General features: G+C 40.9%; 1 protein-coding gene across 2 annotated transcripts; it reads left to right on the plus strand.

The window, feature by feature from the left end:
• The first annotated feature begins 303 nt into the window (after positions 1–303).
• SNX3 (sorting nexin 3) lies at positions 304–17,983 on the plus strand. Of its 2 annotated transcripts, XM_030945027.1 has the most exons (4): positions 323–628; positions 13,216–13,311; positions 13,697–13,821; positions 17,284–17,983. In XM_030945027.1, the coding sequence occupies exons 1-4, from the start codon at positions 467–469 to the stop codon at positions 17,387–17,389; spliced, it is 489 nt and encodes a 162-aa protein (XP_030800887.1). In that variant the 5' UTR covers positions 323–466; the 3' UTR covers positions 17,390–17,983. The 2 variants fall into 2 exon arrangements, with proteins under 2 accessions (XP_030800888.1, XP_030800887.1); XM_030945028.1 differs by lacking the exon at positions 13,697–13,821 and having other exon boundaries at positions 304–628.
• The last annotated feature ends 1,617 nt before the right edge of the window (positions 17,984–19,600 follow it).

The raw sequence follows: 19,600 nt of genomic DNA on the forward strand, positions 1-19,600 counted from the left end.
AACACAAAGCTTTTGGTGGGCATCTCCACCAGCCTTCATTTCCAGCGGGCTGATTCCTTTTGCATAACACCTTGCATATACAGCATTTCCCACCCAGTCCTTTCAATGCCCGAAGAATGAGGATGTGCGAGAAGACCAGAGCCACCTCCCACAACTCCCCCGCCTCCGCCACCCGCACCCGGCCGAAGGGGTGGGCGGGCCTGACAAATCAGCGCTCTCGGGCTGCGCGGCGCGCTCCCAGCGCCCGCTGGGACGTGTAGTTCAGAAGACGGGAGGTCGCGCCAGGCATGAGCAAGCGGGGCGACCCCTGAGAACTCCATTACCCAGCGTGCCTTGCGGACGCGGGCGGGCGGCGGGTGAGCGTCGCCGGTCGGTCAGCTGGGCGCAAGGCGGGCGGTGCGGGCGGCAGCGGCAGTGGCGCTCGGGGCTCGGTCGCTGGCTCAGGGGAGAAGGCGCCCGCTCCGCCATGGCCGAGACGATCGCAGACACCCGGCGGCTGATCAGCAAGCCGCAGAACCTCAACGACGCCTACGGGCCGCCCAGCAACTTCCTGGAGATCGACGTGGGCAACCCGCAGACGGTAGGGGTGGGCCGCGGCCGCTTCACCACCTACGAGATCCGCGTCAAGGTGAGGCAGCGCCGGCCCGGCCCGGGAGCGGGGTGGCGGTGTCGGGCTCCCCCCGCCGTGTCCTTCAGGACCAGTGTCACGGCTGCTGGGGGGCGGTGGCAGAGCCGCAGTGGACTCTCCATCCGCGGCCTGGGGTTGATAACTCTGTGTCGGGCTCCTGGTAGCTCAGGCGGTGCAGATAACCAAAGGACAAGTGCTCTTTCGGCTCTGCTGTGTACAGCTTGTCCTCACACTGAAATATCGCTGTACTGTGAGCCATTGCTTGTCTGTCTCCAGGTAAATAGAGGAGAGCAAACTCTCCACTCTCTGAGATCGAGTAATATGGGTAGATCTGCCCTGAGGAAGAGGTCAAGTTCAGGATTCCAGCGGCCTCAAAAAGTACATAGAGAAGGTGTAAATAAGTCTAGTGGGCACACGCGCTTAGATCAGAGCCAGCTGAACGGATAAGGTGTGTGCGTATGGAGGAGGGCTTCCTGGGTTTTTTGAACCTGAAATAAAATTGCAGTGCCTAATAAATAGGGCTTCTCACGATGTGCTGCTGTCAAATGCTTCTTCTTAGTAACACTAGAGTCCTTCCTAGCTGGAAGGGCTGTGTTCAGTGACTTGCCCCGAAGGCTAGTAGTCTTAAGCTTGAGAAAAGCTATGTGAAGTCATTACTGTGTTCCCTGGCCATTCTAGTTTCATAAACAGGGCCCAGAGGAATGGTCAAAAAATGCAGTGTCTACAGCACAGTCCTTGCCTGTGTCTGGTAGGGCCTTGAGGCAGGGAACCCTTTTTGGTCTACATGGCTAGAAATAAGCTGGGTTGAGGAAGTTGGACACTTACAGATGGGGTTTTTTTATAGTTTGTAGTTGAGTCTGCTACCTTGTATAGCTTTGCTCTGTTATAACTGAGCTCCGTTATAATTTTTCTATGTTATATATGATTGAATCTGGTCAGTTGTTACAGTCAGTAATAAAAGGTGAAGCTTCATTGATTCCCTGCACACATTCTTTGCAATATGTGTTCTTCACAGCAGGGAAGGGTACAGCTAAGGGCTGCTGCCTCGGTCACTAAATTTCACCAGATAAGACTTAACCTTGTGTGAATTTTCTGGGTTTAAAGGTCTAAGTCCCCAGCTTGGTGTAACCTTACTTGAAAAAGAAAAATCTCCTGAAATCTAAAGCTACTGGGGAGGATACTTCTTTATTTCTGATGCTTATAAATTGTCGTGTTCAGTATATCAATTTCTGTGTTTCAGGATGTGTCTATGGGGCAGGAAGAATAAACTAACACGCTTGTAGCCTATGTTTGGCCTCAGTGTGATGTCAAACTAAAACCTGCAGATTTGTGTTGCATTGCACTGCCCGTATCAGAACCCTAGCAATCCACTTGCAAGAAAGATGTAATTCTATCTTGCTGGAAAGTATTTGCACCTTAAGTTCCTGATGACGTTTTTTTCCATGATACTGAGGATTTGGAATGCTTGGATCCTGGGAAGATGATCCAAAAGGGACTTGGCCATGACATGGCCTTGGGAATTATGTCAAACTTCCTGTGATTAAAAAAGTAACAATTTTTTTAAAATACTCAGCTGAAGTTCTTCATCAGAAAGGGAAGCAGAAGAACAGGTTTTGAGACAAGTTAGTCTTAGCCCACCTGGTGTTTAGGGTAGAAAATTCTGGATTCCTATTGTAATGAAGCCCAAGAATGATTTGAACAAATGTACACTGTGATAGTACTGTGACCTTCCTCAGTTCTTCCTCCCAGACTGACTACTATGTAAACATTGCATCCTCCACCCTCCTTGCTCACATCTGTTCATGCTGGTATACAGGACTGTCTCCAGATCATTCCTGTTCCAGCTGTGCACTGCCATACACATAGTTCATAGCTGCCATGATCTGTAAATTTGAGTTTTATGTCTCTGTGTGCTGGAAGGCTACAGAGCAGGTAATACAAGTCATGCAGAATTATGTTCACTGTCTAAACTTGCATCAATTATCTGCTTCTCAGCAGAACATGGACCATGTTGCTAATACACAAATTTCAGCATAGAGAGAGAATTCAAGCATGGTTCGCTGTGGCATTGTATTTGTGAAAGATAGGCCTAGTACCGTAAGCTGCTCATTGGAGTGTGGCTGACAGTAGTCACCAGTGGCCTCTGTGGTTTGACAAGTGCCTGTGGTCACAGAAAGTAAGAAAGCAGCAGCTGATACGCGGTTTCCTTCAACAGTGCTGGTAGCAGCAGCAGAGCAAACCTGAGAAGACGGTGTGAGTTACCTGTATCATATCTGGAGAGCTGTGTCTTCAAGTAACACCTGCAGTAAAACGTTAAGTGTGCAGAAACGGATGGCTTAACTGCTGCCAAATTCTGGGGAAAGCTAAAGGACTGCAGCCTCATGTTTCAGCTGGAGAGCATTCAAAGCCAGAAACATTGTCAGAGAGGACTCTGAAATTCAAGTTTGTGTTGAGACAATTATGCTTGTACCATTGTCATGGTGTTTACAGACTCTGTAATTCTATCTTTGTCCGAATCTCAAAGCTTCACTTTTGGGGTTTTTCGGAAAGACTGAACTTGCTAGCTGACTCTTGAAGTGATATCTGATAAAAAGTATCTTGCAAAACATACGTGTGTGAAATGCTGCAGAGTTTCCCCAAAACTTTTATTGGCAAGCTTTCAACTGGTACTGCAGCTGAAGCATATCTGTTGTCTGGAAAGCAGCAAGTGGAACAACTTCATGCTTTAGTTCTTGTAATGCTGTACTCATCAAGTTCTGGTGGAAGTTGGAAAGCCTGATGGGGAACTCTGAAGTTTTGAGTAGACTGCTCAGCAGTGCACTACTGCATAAGCAAGGCAGTAGTGGTTTGGAACTTAGGAAGGTTTGTCACAGTGAGTGTCTCTGTGCAGGGTGGCTGTGTGCTGGGGTAGTTGCATGGTGCTTTGACAAGCATTTAAGGAGTCTTGAGAGGAGTGCTGCAGTTACACCCTATGCAGCACTTCTAGCCAGGCAGCTTACATCACAGATGGACAGTTGGCCGAAGTATTGACTTTCTGAGCCTGAGTCTGTGCATTAAATAACAGTCTGTTCTTGGCAAGCTGGACAAGGTGATGACAGAAAGCTTTCCACTGTAGCAACCACTATAAGGCACACAGTGTGGCAATGTGCCACTACAGTGCAGCCTCGCAATGAAAGTCAAACATCTTGTTTGGAAGTAAGTGATAGAAAATGCCATCCTGCTGTGCTAAAATAGCAAATTTGTGTGGGTCATATTTTTGACAGGGTACTTGAGAATTTTCTTTCCATCAGTAGCATCAGGCAGAGCATTTGTACCATTCTGAGGTGTCCTTTGTGTGTGAAGGCTCAGGTTGAGCCAGACTGGGAATAATGCAGCAGGGTATAAAGCTCTAAGTGCTTTGTCTAGTGAAATAAAACTTGGTAAAGTACTTACCTCATCTGAAGGTATCTAGATGATCACAATATGGTGATTGTGCAGCATTTAAAATTAACATAATCAGCTAGACTGCCTGCTAAAGGAATACAGTAAACTACTTAATTGCCCTTTCCTCTTGAGGAAAAATGTGAACCAAAAGTCAGATTCTCGGTGTTAATACCCCTGCATGCTGTTTCTCATAAGTTTTTATTAGCTCTTCTCTTTTTATTATTAAACCTTTTCACCGTGGGCTTGTTCAAGTCAACACTCTTGAATGAGGGCATGGGCATGCCTTTACTATTTATGGACTAAAAGCCAGTTCTCTCTCAGAATTCCAGGAAGCAAACAGAACAAATTACAATTATCATATTAGCATCCTACAATATGTATTTAGTCTTCAGTCCAGTTCCAGGTATCATCTGTCTTCTACTGTAGTTGAGATATAGTTTTCTTGGTAAGTGGGTCAAAAGGAAGGTCTTTGCTCAAGCAGATTCTGTGCAATAGCTTCAGTTGTTAAATCCTTTAAGGAGACAAGACTTAATCTTTACAAGCTGACTGATCCAGTGGCTGGTGTCACACGTCACAGCCATACACCCATTGTAAAGGCAGTGCCATAGGAGATAAGTGCTTCGGTTGGAATACTGTCAACGAAGCATATGGGTATCCAGGAACTTGCTACATTTTAGGAAGTATCCCTTTGGCAAACCTGAGAATAGCTCAGTAGGTTAGAGCATGGTGCTAAATAACACCAGGCTTGTGGATTCAATCCCTGTGTAGGCTCTTCTCTTAAGAGTTGGACTTCATGATTTTTGTGGATCTCTTCGAAATCAGAATATTCAGTGTTCTGGGAATAAACTGTTAACACTATTCCATCTGGTTTTGTTTCTGTAGAAGTAAAAGTGGCTTCTGTGCTGCCCATTTTGGTTGGGTTTGTCACCTAGACTAAAGGGTTAAATCATCTGTTCATGGTTAGTGAGAACTTGCAGAGAAGTCATTGATATTCAAACTGACAGTTAGAAGTATAATAAAATACCTGTTACAGGAGCTATTAGTCCAAATAGTTAAAGAATTCTTTTTTGTCAAACCAAAGCCAAACTAAAAGCCTTTGTCATCTTAGCTCTGTTCTTTAATGTTCAATGGCCTCTTGCCTCTGATCAGTATTACTAAATTTGGCCCTAAGGTTTACCTTAGCTTTTTTATATTCCATAGTGAAGTTGCTTGTCTTGTGGTGTAGTAAGGGAATGTCTTGCTGTGCTTCCATTGTGAAATGCAATAGTTGGGTGGTTCCAGTGCTCTTTAGGGCAGCAGTCAGGTTTCCTGTATGTTCTGCTGACCTGCAGAGGTGCTTGACTGTGTAGGTCCAGTGTGGGGAAGGAAATGAATACACAGGCTGTGAAGTGCCTGCTGTATTAAGAATAGTATTGGTTTCCAGGGATTGGGGAAGTTTATCTGAGTACTGCTGAACTTGCATTGCTTGTGAAAGTCCTGTTCTCTCCTTAACCAATTTTTTCAAGACCTAGTTTGGATACAATATTGACATTTCAGCATGTTTATAGTGGTCTGATTCGTGATTAACTGATTGTAGTCTGACTGCTGTGATCAAGTCAGAGTAAGACATGTAAGAAAGTTAACTGAAAGTCAAACTTGCTCAGGAAGCACTTGTGCCATATTTTGCAAAGTGGTGCTCTTGAATGTGTTTTGCAATGTTTTGTCCTTGAACAGTTCCAAATGTCCTGTCCTTCATGTTTGGAGCTGCAAATTCTTCTCCCACCACAAAAATAATAAAATCAGCCATTCCTGTAGTTGACTTCAGCATTGCACAGTTTAGTGGTGGAGTCATGACTAAACACTGACTCAGTGGGGATGTGTTTACGGATGCATAATCAGCAGTAATTCTCTATTTCTCTACTACTACAAATCTTGCCTAACACTGCAAGTCTGCCCTAACTATAGTAAATTGTGCTTTTAAAACCCATTCTAGACACTGCTACCAGTTAGGTATTCTCAGACTCCTCTACAAAGAATAAAAATGCAGTGATTCAGGTGAGCGTTTTTCTGTTCTACAGCCTGGATACTGCATCCTCACAAACATTAACTATTCCTTCAAGCAGTAATTCAGAAAAAGATAACTGGAAGGCTAAGAATTTCCAAGGATACTGATTAGGGAGACAGAGAAGTAGAATGGCTTGGATGAAAGGAACTTCCAAAGCAAGGAAAGTGGATTTACTCTTGAGCAGCTGGTTTTTTTCTGTAGAGGTTTGTAATTAAACTAGGTTCAAGAGGCTGGTCCAAAGGTTTGAACTAGTTTGGCATTGATGTCTGTTACTGTGTAAGTAAAATAACCAAGTTTCTGAATAATGCTTCTTATTAATATATTAGTTTAACTGGCGACTTGCCCTCCTTTTATTTTAGCACATGCAGTGCAGGCCTTGATTGTCATGTTTTAGGATTGCACTCTAGTACAGTGCAGAACAGACCAAATCAAATGGTACAATGACTAATCTTTATAGAACAGATGGCTGTAGTCCAGGTAGGCATGTGATGCCAGGGAGTTTTGATACGTGTTTATTTTTAGATGGCTTGCTGAAAAAGTGTCAGCTTGAACTTTAGAGCAGTCTGGTCTCTGCTGCTTTTCATCTGGGGAAATAAATGATGCAGCAGAGGTTTATGTCTTCTAACAGTAAGGGAAGTATTTTATTTAAAGTTTTTTCACTTGGTAAAGCAATGCGAGTTGCACTACTGGAGGCTGTTTTAACAAGTGCATAATCCAAATACCCTGTGGAACTGTAACACTGAGTAAAGGGTTTGAAGTTGCTATTGTTGCTCTAACTTCTAACATAAAAAGGATGGAGAAGCCCTAACCTTCTAGTCAAAGTATAAAAACAAATGTTCTACCAAATGAATATAGGTCCATGGTTTGGTTATTTCTTTAGAATCCAATTCAAAATCTGTATTATACCCCAGAAGATTCTCCCGTATGACTTTGTGTTGGCCACAAAGCCTATTTGAAAGTATAACTATAAGCTAGTGTATAGCAACTTTACTCTAAAATCCAGAAGAAAATGAAGCTATATATAAGTGGTTTAGTGCCACCTCTAGACCTGGAAATAAAGCTTTAGAGATTATTTCTGTAGGCCTAAACTGTAGCACCCTCTAAGTGTTAAGATATGCTGCAGATTAATGAATAGGAGTTGGAAGCCTTCCTATCGCTTTTAGTGACTACTTAGGAGTGTTGTGTTACAGTTCCAGTAAAACTGGAAATATGAAGAGAATTTTTTGCTATTTAGTGGACTCACTTTTAAGGTAGTTAACTTACTGCTTTTTTTCTTGTGTATTTGAAGTATAGGGATGCTAGACAGTCTCTAGCTCACAAAGCATATTAAAAGTTTAGTTTTTGATAAAAAATTAGTAACTTCAGCAATTCACTGAAATTTTTTTATCCCCATTTGACTGTAGCTGATAGATGTCAGTAATGATGCTAAAGCATCAACTTAATGTGATCCCTTTTCAGTCATTCCTAATGAGGAATGAGTAAGAACATTACAGTAGGTCAAATCAGAGCCATATGGCTGTTGCACCTTGAATTGTGTAAAAGTAGCAATCCCTTCTCTTTCAAATCAGTATTTGGTATTTCACAGGAGGCTTTGACTTGCTAACCCCAATCTAGTTACTAGTTCTGTCTGTGTTGTAAAAATCTTTGTCCAAATGTGTCCTCAAAGCAGGCTCCAGTTTTTATTTTTGGCTTCTGAGCATGGAACCTAAAGAATTAAGAAACACTAAGCAATCTCTTTTTCTTAGCTTTCCCTATTCAGAGTCTTTTAACTGTGGCATACCATAATTCAGCTGTTCATGATGTTGTTGAACTTGTTCAGGTGATGATGGATGCTTTTTGGCAAAAATATGGGCATCCCTATGCTCATTTTTCAGAGAGCAACTCTGGCCTCAAAGCACTGGATTTGGCAAAGGTTATGTTAGTCTCTGTCATTATGTTGCTATTAGGATTTCACTGTGTTAGTTTTCAAGGTAGAAAACATCCTGGCCCCATAGCTCCAGTACTGCAGAGTGGGAAGCTCAAAAGTTCTTGGTATAGTTTAAGTCAGCATTGTTTAAAACTTGCACGGTCAGATCTTTCAGTGTTCTCGTAACTTTTTTTTTTTTAATATGATGTACCTTCAGTAGATCTGGACACCAAATAGGGAAAAGGGGGAGATAGAACTCTCTTTTGATGAAAAGGACTGAAACTTAGAAAAATAACAGTCTCTAGTCTTACATTTTGCAGTGGGGAAAGAGCTTTCCTTCAGTAATATACCCACCAAAAATCCAAGCTTCTAGAAACTGAAGTTTAAAGCATGTTTTCCTTCTTTCTTGCTTTTCATAATTGTAGGAAATTGAGAGGTAGCTGCTTATGTCGAGTCGGGAAGGAAACAAACCACTGGCAAGGTTTCTGCAATAACAGTGGACTGCTGGAGCCAGTTTCTTGTACTAAGGGACAGCAGGCTCTTATGTTAAGAAAATCATAATGCTTTTTTTTATCCACCCTGAATGCTATTTACTGTGGTACCCCATTTACAGAGCTCTGTAAATGTAGTCAAAGGTTGTAGGCTCTTGACAAAGATTACAGCTTGCATGAGACAGTCAAGATGCTTGAATTTAGCTTCTGAGAGTCAAAGCCACAAACTTTTATCAAAAGTGAGCTGTGTGCTTTCTTTCACTCTATTTTAATGGAAATAGAGTTCTCTCAAGGCTACCATAACCTACTTGAAAAGATGACATCAAAGTAGGTGCTGTGGCAACAGTGCAGCTTTATTCTCAATCTGTTAGGAGTGGGAGACACAGGCAATGCAGTGCTGCTGCTGAGTGTTATGGTGGCAGATGAAGAAATTAGCCAAATTTACCTCAAACTATGCTGAGCAACAACATCTGGGGAGTGTGCTATTGTGGGGCTGGACTGGGCTGCAGTGTCACACAATCTTGTGGAGTGTCAGCATGCTCTTTGAAGGAACCCAAATGCTATTTGCATTGATTTATGTCTGGAAACAAATTTTTAGGAGCAAGTCTGACTATTTGCAAGACTTTTTCCACTCAGTGGATAAGGTAGTCTAAAAACGAAGATTTAAAAATACTTAAAATTATTTTATTAATTTAAACTAATTATAAACAAATAAATTAGTGTAGTTTTCCTCCTGCATGTAAGGTAATTTGTTTGCCAGAATGGCTGCATTGATGACTGTATCTGAAGCTGAATGGACAGTATTGACTAGTACTCAAACTACTTGCATTCTGTTTGTGAAATTCTCTTCCATTGCATACAGAAACAATTTTTTAGCTTCTAACTGGGCATAGCTTGGGGAGTGACTGTGTTACAAGCTGGAAGACTGTTACCTGGTTATCTAAGCCACTGTCTTAGGATTGTCATTTGCTTCCAAGGTGAACTGGGAATCTCCTGAATGTAGAGTCAGGATCAAAGTTGAATATGTTATGGTGACATAAATGAAGCTGAAGAGACATGCTGACCAGGAACACAGACTTTGCCCTGAAGTCTGTTAGTAGGGAACCACTCTTTCCCATTTCTGGTTTGTCAAGCACTAGCCAAATGACTGTAGAAAGTTTGTTTGGCGTCTGAGTGGAGAAATGCAGGAGGGCAATCTGAGTTTGTCACCTGTTGTTTAATTATGTAATGTAACTTGGCACAATTTGGACAATATTTATTCTGGTGTACTGGCTGGCCATTAACTGCCCCAACAGAGTACAGGCTGTTTGACAGTTGTCAGAGAAAGCCTGATGGTGTCTACATACAGTCTAAAAAAGAGACAGTGCTACATAAAATCTGTCTTGACTTTCTTTGGATTTTGGGCTGTGTGTGACTTCTGCAGAACTGGTTTGTTTGTGCTTCTGCAACAATACTTTATCTGCAATTCTGACTAGTGATTTACAGTTGTCTAACATCTTGGGTGATGCATAATCCTTTCAGGTTGAAGGCTTGCATTCAAACTGCTAAGCAACATGATTTTGGACTAAGAAGCTGTTGATTTTTTTTTTCCAATAAATGGTGTAATTATTACACAGCTGAAGAAAGAATTGCTGCAGAAATTGTACTGAAATTATTACAGGAATGAGCTGTGCTCCAGGAGCTGTTCCATGTTTCATGCTGTCATGAGTTTTTTGATAGTAGACTTAGCAGCTCAGCAGGCCAGAAAGTTGATATTATAATGCTGAATAAGCATGGGCAGAAATGCTCATAAAAGTGAAACTAGCCCGACTTCAAGTTTTGTGCCTTACTCTGCTCTCTGTTCTAGGAGACAAGCAAAGCACGGGAAGCGCTCAGAATAGCTGGTGGCACCTTAGTGACTGAATAAGGATAACTCCACATAAAATGTCAAGCAGAGAATAACATTTTTGATAGCCTGCATGGTCCTGAAATGACAGTTTAATAGAAAATGAAAGTTTCTGTTGACTCTTCAGGATTGTCTCCTTCTACCAAATTCTTGTCCAGTGAAAGCCCATGCTTCAGGAGGTGTCTGGCTTGCTTAATGAAAACTGTCTATCCATGGGAGATAGAGATGGTAGGACGTGCAGAAGCCCATCCTACTGAAGCAAAGGGTGATCTGTTCAAACAGGACAATAATCCTTAGTGATAAAGGCCTGTACAGTAACTTCAGATGTGAACAAAGCCTGAATTAAAAATGGGGACCTAAGATGTAAATAGGTGAAGCAGTATAAAACAGGACTCTCAAATTGCATTTTTAAATAGATCCTTCCTAACAGCTGCTTACCTTAGGAACACTGCTCTGTCAGTACTTACTTCTAGAGGAAGGAGAATTGCTGCAATTTCAGGGTTTAAAGAAATGTGAGGTTTAGAAATTGATCTCAGTAGATCTCTCTAGTTCGTATCCAGACCAGGCGAACATGTACTTTGTTTTAGAATATAGTTGCCAATTTGTGACTTGCAAGACACTTAATTTAGTCCATGCCTTTTGACATACTTTACAGTCTGAATATTTATGGTACTTATGATCAAAATTTGAGAAGATTTTTCAATTCACAGGGAAAGCAAAGAACTCTGTCCTTTTCTCCAACTTGCTAGCTGAGCTAGCATGTCAAAAGTTGAAAAGGGAATCTAGAAGGTAAAGTGAGCTCAATTGGCACTTCTACCCCACATTGTACTTGTAAGCCTGATATGTTGTTTAGAGATTAGCTTTATAGACTTCATGCCTAGAAGCATGAAAAGAGTTCCTGAAGACCTGGGAACTTGTGTTTTTTAGCTGCTTTTATCCAGTTCTAATCCCTTTTTTAGTAACTTGAGAGAGAAATTAATATTTTCTGCAGGTGAGAACCTATATGTTAAATATTTTAAAGGATTTTCTACCAGAGACACTGACAAAGAGTTGATGTTGTACTATGTAATGGTGAACTTGGTTAAAAAAACAATAGGTGAAATCAGAGGAGAATAATCCAGTACTTAACTTCTGGGAATCTCCTTCATGCATTCTGGGGAACCTAGCTGTATTCACTCTTGAGTAGAGTATTCTTACCATCAAGACAAGAGTGTTTATTTATAAAGCCTGACATCTGATGTTAGTCTTAAATGCAATTTTATTATTAGTCACAAGTACAGTCAACAATATTTTACCTGGGAAAGAGAGCTGGAATACTTTCAAACATTTAGCAATAAGATAACAAAATATTGTTCTAATCTTTATCACGTGTAAATTATGAACTAACTTGCATAATGTGAAAGTACACAACTAACTTATCAAGTACTATTGTGTGACTGGCTGGCAGCAATACAATGACCCAAGTAATGGACCTGCCCAGTGCAGGAAAATATATCTGCAATTAAACCTGTTTTGAGCAGCCAAAAGTATTCCCTAGTGATAGCTTAAGCATAGCATGCTACAAATGATATTGCACAGGAGTATCTGCTCAAAGAGTGACCAGATCCTGAGTTAGGTGGCCTACAAGATAAAAACCAAAACAACAAAAAGTAAAAGGCAGTAGCTGAGAATGACTACTGTGCATCTGCTGTCAGGAAAGCTGGAGGTAACTGTAGTCCCAAATGAACATCAGCTTCCTAGAGTGCTCCTCAAGAGGCTTCTTTAAAAGTATACAAAGACTGTTAGTGAATTTGCAGTCTGACAACAGTAGGCATTATTCTGTGACTTCTGGTTGTGTATGGTAATTACAGGCTCATGCTCTTACGTTTAGAAGGTCATAACTCCTAGAAACAATTTTGTAGTGTTCTAGCCAGGATTTCATTAGGAGAGGATTCTCTCAGTGTGTACTTTTAAAATAATGTGCGAGTTGGATTGCAAAAGTGGGATAACACTGCACCATGAGAATGAACAGAAGTAATACAGGCTCTCACACAAGTTAGTATAAGGACTTGTAGCAGGGTGCCTGTGTATTTAACATGGTCTTGTGCAGAATTATAACCTTGCTCCCTTTCAAGGGTGTTAGGTGTGAGTGCTGCCTCCTAGCCTTGTTCAGCAAAGCTCTTCCTAGTCATGCTCTGCTAGGTTTAACTCTGTAGTCAAACAGTCTGATCTCCTCAGCACTGAATGTTGTAATGCATCTCAGCCTTGTTGGCTTCTCTGTAGCTACCCAAACTTGGCAGCTTGTGCTATCAAATCTTCATCAGTCCTGAATGGATTCACTGTAAGACTTACAGGTTTTGATTTTGAAGATGCTGGAGGCCATGTTGTATCAGGGAGTAGAAAAGTGCAGGAAGTTTGGGTAATGTCCTATGCTGATATCTGAAACATTCCCTTGAATGCAGTAAGAGAAACTTGTGTGGAATAAGAATTTCTTCCCCCTTCCCACCTCCGATTTTGTATATATTGGGAATCCAGCTCCTGAGACAGTAAGAATAGCAGATGCTTCTGCAACCTTAGAAGTATCTCAAGTGGCCAGCAGGTCAAATATTCTGCTTGGTGATATGATGACAGAATACCAGTAATTGGGATACTTTATAAATGAAGCTCATAGCTATGCAGTTCAAGGCACAGCTCACTCATGTAGCTTAGAGCCTTATCTCCATTTCTGTATCTTGAATGTTTCACAGTACTACTGTTGTTGCTTAAATGGAACTACTGTGTAACTTAACAGCTTGGTTCTTGCCTTTGCTTATCAAAACTTCTATCTGTCTAATCAATAGCTTGTGTTCTTGTTTTCAGACAAATCTACCTATCTTCAAACTGAAAGAATCTACAGTCAGAAGAAGATATAGTGACTTTGAATGGCTAAGGAATGAACTAGAAAGAGAAAGCAAAGTAAGTAAAATGAAAAGTAAATACAAGTCTTCATAGACATACAAAGAGTCATGATGCTGAAATGTTTTCATTGTGTTATAAAGCATGTATCTTATAAAGCAGATACTGTGATTGAAAATGCCCAGAAATAAGCCAGTGTGTCAGTCTTTTTATCAAGCCTCAGTGCTGTACAAAAAGCCAGAGGCTTTTTGTTTTAGTGGGTTTGAGTTAATTCAGAGATAAACTACTTGATTTCAGCTTACGCATGCGGGCAAGTACTGTTCTTCTCTGCTCATGTTTTATTACTTCACTAGGAATGTGAGTGGTGAGTTGGGTTTTCTAGGGGGAAGAGGTGGATGAACTTGCTTACAGGCTGCACTTGAGGACACTTGTGTAAATCTTTCAGGTTGTGGTACCTCCTCTACCAGGAAAAGCTCTTCTCCGCCAGCTCCCCTTCCGAGGAGATGATGGTATATTTGATGATTCCTTTATAGAGGAAAGGAAGCAGGCTCTTGAACAATTCATAAACAAGTAAGTGTTGGATCTAGTTATTTAGAGACAAACCTGGAGCTCAGCCCTGAAAACTGAATTGAAGCTACTAATCCTCCTAAGGATGGTAACTGCACTAGGTTCAGAATATTAATTTTCACATAATCTTGCAGTAGGACATACTAACATTACTTATCCCATGTTTAGTTTGGGTATCTTAGTGCTTACCTGAACAGCTGAAATGACTGTTAGTGTTGTTGTTAATTTATGCAAATTGCTACTAAAATTATAGTGTTCAAAATAATTCTACTTTATAATTTCTGGAAAGATATCTTCCAACTGGGTGAACAGTAGAGCTTACAGTGGATTTACAGCAGTTTACTTTGATTGCAGATGTGAGGTATTATCAGTTTGTGTGATGATGCATATTTTCTCTAATCATCTTGAGAATCTTTCTGAAGATTCTGAAGTAAAAACACTACTTGAGGTATGCACACATAGTTTGAAATAGTCACTATGGATTTTGTCCCTACCTTTCAAACGGTGAGCAGAAATTATAGTAACAAAGTCTTATGATTCTTTTTCCACCATTTGACACTACTAACCACTGTCTGTACACTGACCTGAGTAGCTGGTTGAATCTCTTTAACAGTGTAGATCCAAACAGTGGCTAAGGAGTGTTGTCAATTAACCAGCTCTTCTGGTTAATGCTCTTCAGACCACTGCATTTGGGACTGCTCCCTCAGGGAGTTCAAGCCTGTCAGTTCCCCTGGCATTCTAACCTTGTTCAAATAGTAATGCTGTTTAACAGGAACAGAGGATGCCTGTGAGTTATGCCAGAACTTAGGAAAATGTACTTGTCAATTGCTGTTAGTTCAGGCGTGTGTCTTGGAGGTGCAAGTGACTGGTTAGACTGGTTAGAACTGTCTGTCCTGTACCAGTAAGTGTGACCATATGAAATCTATGAAATTTGTCTTCACATAGTTGCTTCTTAACTCATTTTAGAATGGTTATGAACTGGTAAAATGCTTCAGACTACTCTTTTTGCTGTTCAAAGACAAGTGGAGTAAACTTGCAAGGCATCCAAGTAGTAAGATGGAATATGTTTGAGTTTGCTGTAAAATCAAGGCAGTCATGGCTGTAAAGTACAACCTTTATCCATGCAGCCTTGGAACTCTATCTTAAATGGAGAAAAAGTGCACTTACTGAAAGTTTTGTATGCTGAGTCTAGCAATATGTACGGATGAGGACTATTGGTGGTCTGAAGCAGCTGATGTGAAACAGTCATCTTACCCTGTCTCTCTGAAAAACTCTGTATAGCTGACAGAAATGGAATGGCCAGTTTATCAGTATCCATTTTCAGTCTTGCTGCCAGTAATAAATTGATTTTGTGGAAGTGTAAAACTTCTTGGTTCATTTTTCTTCCTTTGAAACATAAACTGAGATTAATGTAGATATTGATGTAGTGGCAGAGTTGAGTACATCTGGAATAAAGCTTTCCAGGCACAAATCATAGCAATTTAACTCATCAGTGTATTCTAATGGCATGACTGACTCATTAGGTAAATGTTACTAAAGTTTTGAACCATGTAGAAACTTTAAGGCTTCTGCCAAGTACTCGGGCACTGGTGAACTTATACCTGAAGGTCCTTTGCATAATACATTCACATTATTGCATAATCAAAGTTGATCTTTGCTTCTGGAATTAAAGAGTCCCTCAGATAACTGATACCACTGGAACAAAGGAGATCTTGGTGCACCGATGCTAGTTCTTAATATTCAGGAGTGTGAGATGGATGTTATGGAGAAGTTTTGTCCCTCTAGATGTAAAATCTGAATCACAAGAGTGCAGCTTGAGTCAGTTCTCTTGGGCCAGTTTGCTGGCACCACTATCAATACTACATACAGTGACATTCACAAGGGTGCTTATGCCTCAACACTTGTGTGCCTCGACCTGACTTAGAAATAGATGAAAATTCTTGAAGTAGCAGCTGCTATATGTAAGGGTCACCTTGGTGAAAAATACTGAGGGAAAGCCAATGCAGAGTGAGGTATTCCTGTGAAACCAAGAGCTGAATCGGAGATCAAATCTAGTCTTGCAATTCAGCCACCGATTTTCAACCCTTCCTGAAAGGAAGAAGGAATTTACTGCTGCCTCATCCTCTCCTATATATCTTTTCCTTGAAGTTTGACATCAGTAACTTCATTCTGATGGGGTAAGAAACTCAAACTAGTTACTCTAGACTGTCATCCTTATGACCTAGTGCTTGAGATTGCTGGCCTTTTTCTAGAACCTGGCAAGATGGATACATTTTTATAACTGCTCTTGAAATAATCCATCAATACTGAATAGGAGAGCTCAGCTTCCTCATTATAGGTTGCCCTTAATGACAAGTGAGTAGTGACAAGTGAGTATGTTCTGTGGTGAAATAAACACTAATAGATAAATTTGGAGAAGGTGCACAGGAGTGCTTGAAAGTGGTGCTGAGCCACTGGAGCTGAATATGTTTTGCATGTGTTCAGCCAGATGAGTAGAAATGTTCTGACAGACACAGGGGCCACAAGGCTTACAGAAGCTGCCCTTGGGACCATGGCGGACTTTTCTCTCCTAAGAAAGAAGTCTGTCTTGATTGACCAACTGGATGTAGTTTTTTTCAAACCAAACTGCATTAGATATTTGTGTCCATAAATGATGAACTTTCAGCTATCTGATTCTTTTGGATTTTTACCTGCATGATAAAAATGGTATTTTAAGTGTTCAAGTGCAGTACCTTGTGATTTTCTTCGAAGTTTTTGAGTGTCTCCTAATTCAATTTCAGCTCCTTTACAGTTAAAAGGATGGTTTTTCAGCTTAAATTAAATTTACATTAGAGATGCTGGTGTCCCCTAGAACAGGCAAGTTCTGTCTCCTGTGTTTGCAAGCTACCACATGTGCAATGAGCAGAAAGGCCAGTAGCCCCTGGCTGTGTGCAGTGCTGCCCATCCAGGCCAGGACATTGGTTAGGGTCCATTCTCTGTCTGGAGCAGTGCCTGAGCCTTTGGAAAACCTTCGCACCCCCTGCTGGAGCCAGGCTTCAGCTCTGCTGCAACGAGCTGCTGCTCAGTGACACTGAAAATGGAGGAGATAAGTGGGCTTTAAAAGGGTGTCCCATGGCAAAGGTGTTAAGACCTTTTTTAAAAAAAATCCTCTTGCCTTTCTTAGCTCTAATTTCCTAATGCTAGAATAAGCACTTACTTGGATAGTCCCATCAATTGCAGGTGACAGATGATGTAAGATGCTTCCAAGGGATCAGAGGTAGCTCAGGGTTCCTATGGACTAACTTCGTCTGGGGAAGTGTGATAAATCTTGCTACTAGACAGCATTCTAGTTGCCAACAGTGAAGTGAAAGTGGGATCTGTGCCCAAGTGAAGAACAATAGGTTATTGGTACAAACCTTGATCTGCAGGATAGCTGCAAGTAGGCTCAATTGGTTCACACTAATGCTTGGTTTTTTTTCTCTCCAGGGTTGCAGGCCACCCACTGGCACAGAACGAGCGTTGTCTTCACATGTTCTTACAAGATGAAGTAATAGATAAAAACTACACACCATCCAAAATAAGGCATACTTGAATTTTAAAAGCATCTTCTCAAATATTAGTGGTTCTTATGCTTGGTTTTAAGAGGTTGTAGTTTGTCTTAGCATGCTGAGGATGAACAGGCACGAAGTCTCCACTAACACCAGTACACTGCTTGGTCTTTGCATATGCTTTGTAGCATTTAAGAACTCACTTGTCTTCTAGCTAAATCCCTCTGAATCCTTGATTTAAGAGTATTATACTATGAAACCATCCACCCCTTGCAATGTCTAACAAACCTTTCCACTATTATTTGCAATGACTTAACAATGTTTACTGACTTGGCCTTACTTGAACTTTCACAACTGTAGTGTCACATGTTCACTTGTATTTGACTAAACTGCTATGCTGTTTCTGAGGTAGTCACCTGTCTGAATGTCTGTAGAAAGACTGCTTTATTTCTGATATTCTGTATGAGAAACACTTATGCAATTGTCTTCAAGCTTGTAAAACACTTTATACTGAAGTAATGAGGGAATTATCTTTATATTCTGTAAGAGGGAAAAAAAAGAATTTATATACTAAAGTAACTTGTCTAAAGTTTTGAAATAAAAGTGAAAATGCACTTCAAATATTTTGTCACTCTTGACCTTGAGTGTGGAGTGTCTCATGCTTTCTGAGGAGGAGGGGTTTACTCTGCCGAGTGAACTGGTATTACAGCTTCACTGTGATGCTCTTCCACAGTGCAGTTGTGCATCACTAACAGCCAGCACTAAATACCCTTAGATGCTGGCACCTGCTCTGGAAGTGTTAAAGAACACATAAAGGTATAAAAGGCTGTTCCTGTGTTCTGGAACCAAAGCTGGAATACCACTCGTGAGAGGCAATCAACAGATCTGTGACTTTAATAACTTTGGGAAAAGGGTGCCTTTCTGCCTAGCATGAGAAGCATCAATCCAGCTTCAACTAGATAGTGAAAACTATGCCATCCTATAGAAAAAGGAATGTTTACATAATTTATATTATGACATTATTCCTAGTTTAAAATAGCTCTGCTCTACAAATAGAATTAGGAAAATAAACTGATACAAGTCTGGTGTAAGATGCAATCATAGACCACATAGACCAGCATTGTGCTGGTTTGACCACTGGTGCAATGCAGGTGCTGGATGGCTGAACTGCAGTTCACAGGCAGCACTGCTGAAGTTGTCTTTTATATGGGAAGGAAGTGAGCTAGAGAAGCTTCCTTAGTCTTCAAAATATGACATGGAAGTTGCCTGTCCAGATGCTCTTGACAGCAGATTCCAGGATATTCCAGTAGCAATCTGCTCTAGAGTTTCGTGCTATTTGGTAGCTATCTGTTGGCTTAGACTCAGCTCTGCTGCTTTTTTTCCTTCTTATGACACTTAATCTCTGTAAAGAGCATCCATCCTAAAACTTTCTGGCAAAATTAGTAGCTTCTTTTAACTAAGACCATTAACCTCATTTATGGAAATCTGAATGTAAAAGACTGAAGTGACAAGACAGTGGTGGCTGGCTGAATTACACATAGTACTATTGATTAGCTGCACTGAATAGATAGATGTTTGAATAATTGCTCTGCATAATTTAAATTTAGGTAGAAACCTCATACTTAACTGAGACTATGCTGCTTCTAACTGTTCTATTCATGAAACCAAGGACCAAAACCGACAGTCTATTTGCATCCCAGGGCTGTCGCTTTTCAAGATGTTTTTGATAATGTAATTAATTTCTGAATGTCTCTCTGCTTGTTGAATCACCCCTAAAAGTTGAGTTATTCTTGAAAAGGGGGAAAGAAGGATTAAATATATTGAAGTTTCATTATGTAGGTTTAGATACAGAGTAAGTTATTTTTCTTCTCTCAATTGTTATTTTCTGAGAAGCTTCTTTCAGAAATCAAAGTAAATGCCACATCTTAAACCTGAAAGATGATGACACAATCTCTATCATTTGCTATGAAAGAAAAACTAAAATATTTAAGCTGAAGAGGGAAAAGCTGCATGCTTGATGTCAAAGTATTCCTATTTCCAAAGTGAGGCCTTTTGGAGCATTAGTCTCTTAGAATGACAGGGCATTTGCATAGCACTCTGGGATCTCACCTAGCCTTAAGTCCTTCAAGGCTAGCTGGAGACCCTAATCCTAGTGTAGTGTAACTGGTTGTGCTTCAGTGCAATGTGCAGCAGTGGGAGCAAGACACAGTCTGAGATTAGCTGTGCCCATAGGGATCTAGGCCTTGTCCCAGCTT

Source organism: Camarhynchus parvulus, chromosome 3, assembly GCF_901933205.1.
Source record: "Camarhynchus parvulus chromosome 3, STF_HiC, whole genome shotgun sequence".
Classification (NCBI taxonomy): domain Eukaryota; kingdom Metazoa; phylum Chordata; class Aves; order Passeriformes; family Thraupidae; genus Camarhynchus; species Camarhynchus parvulus.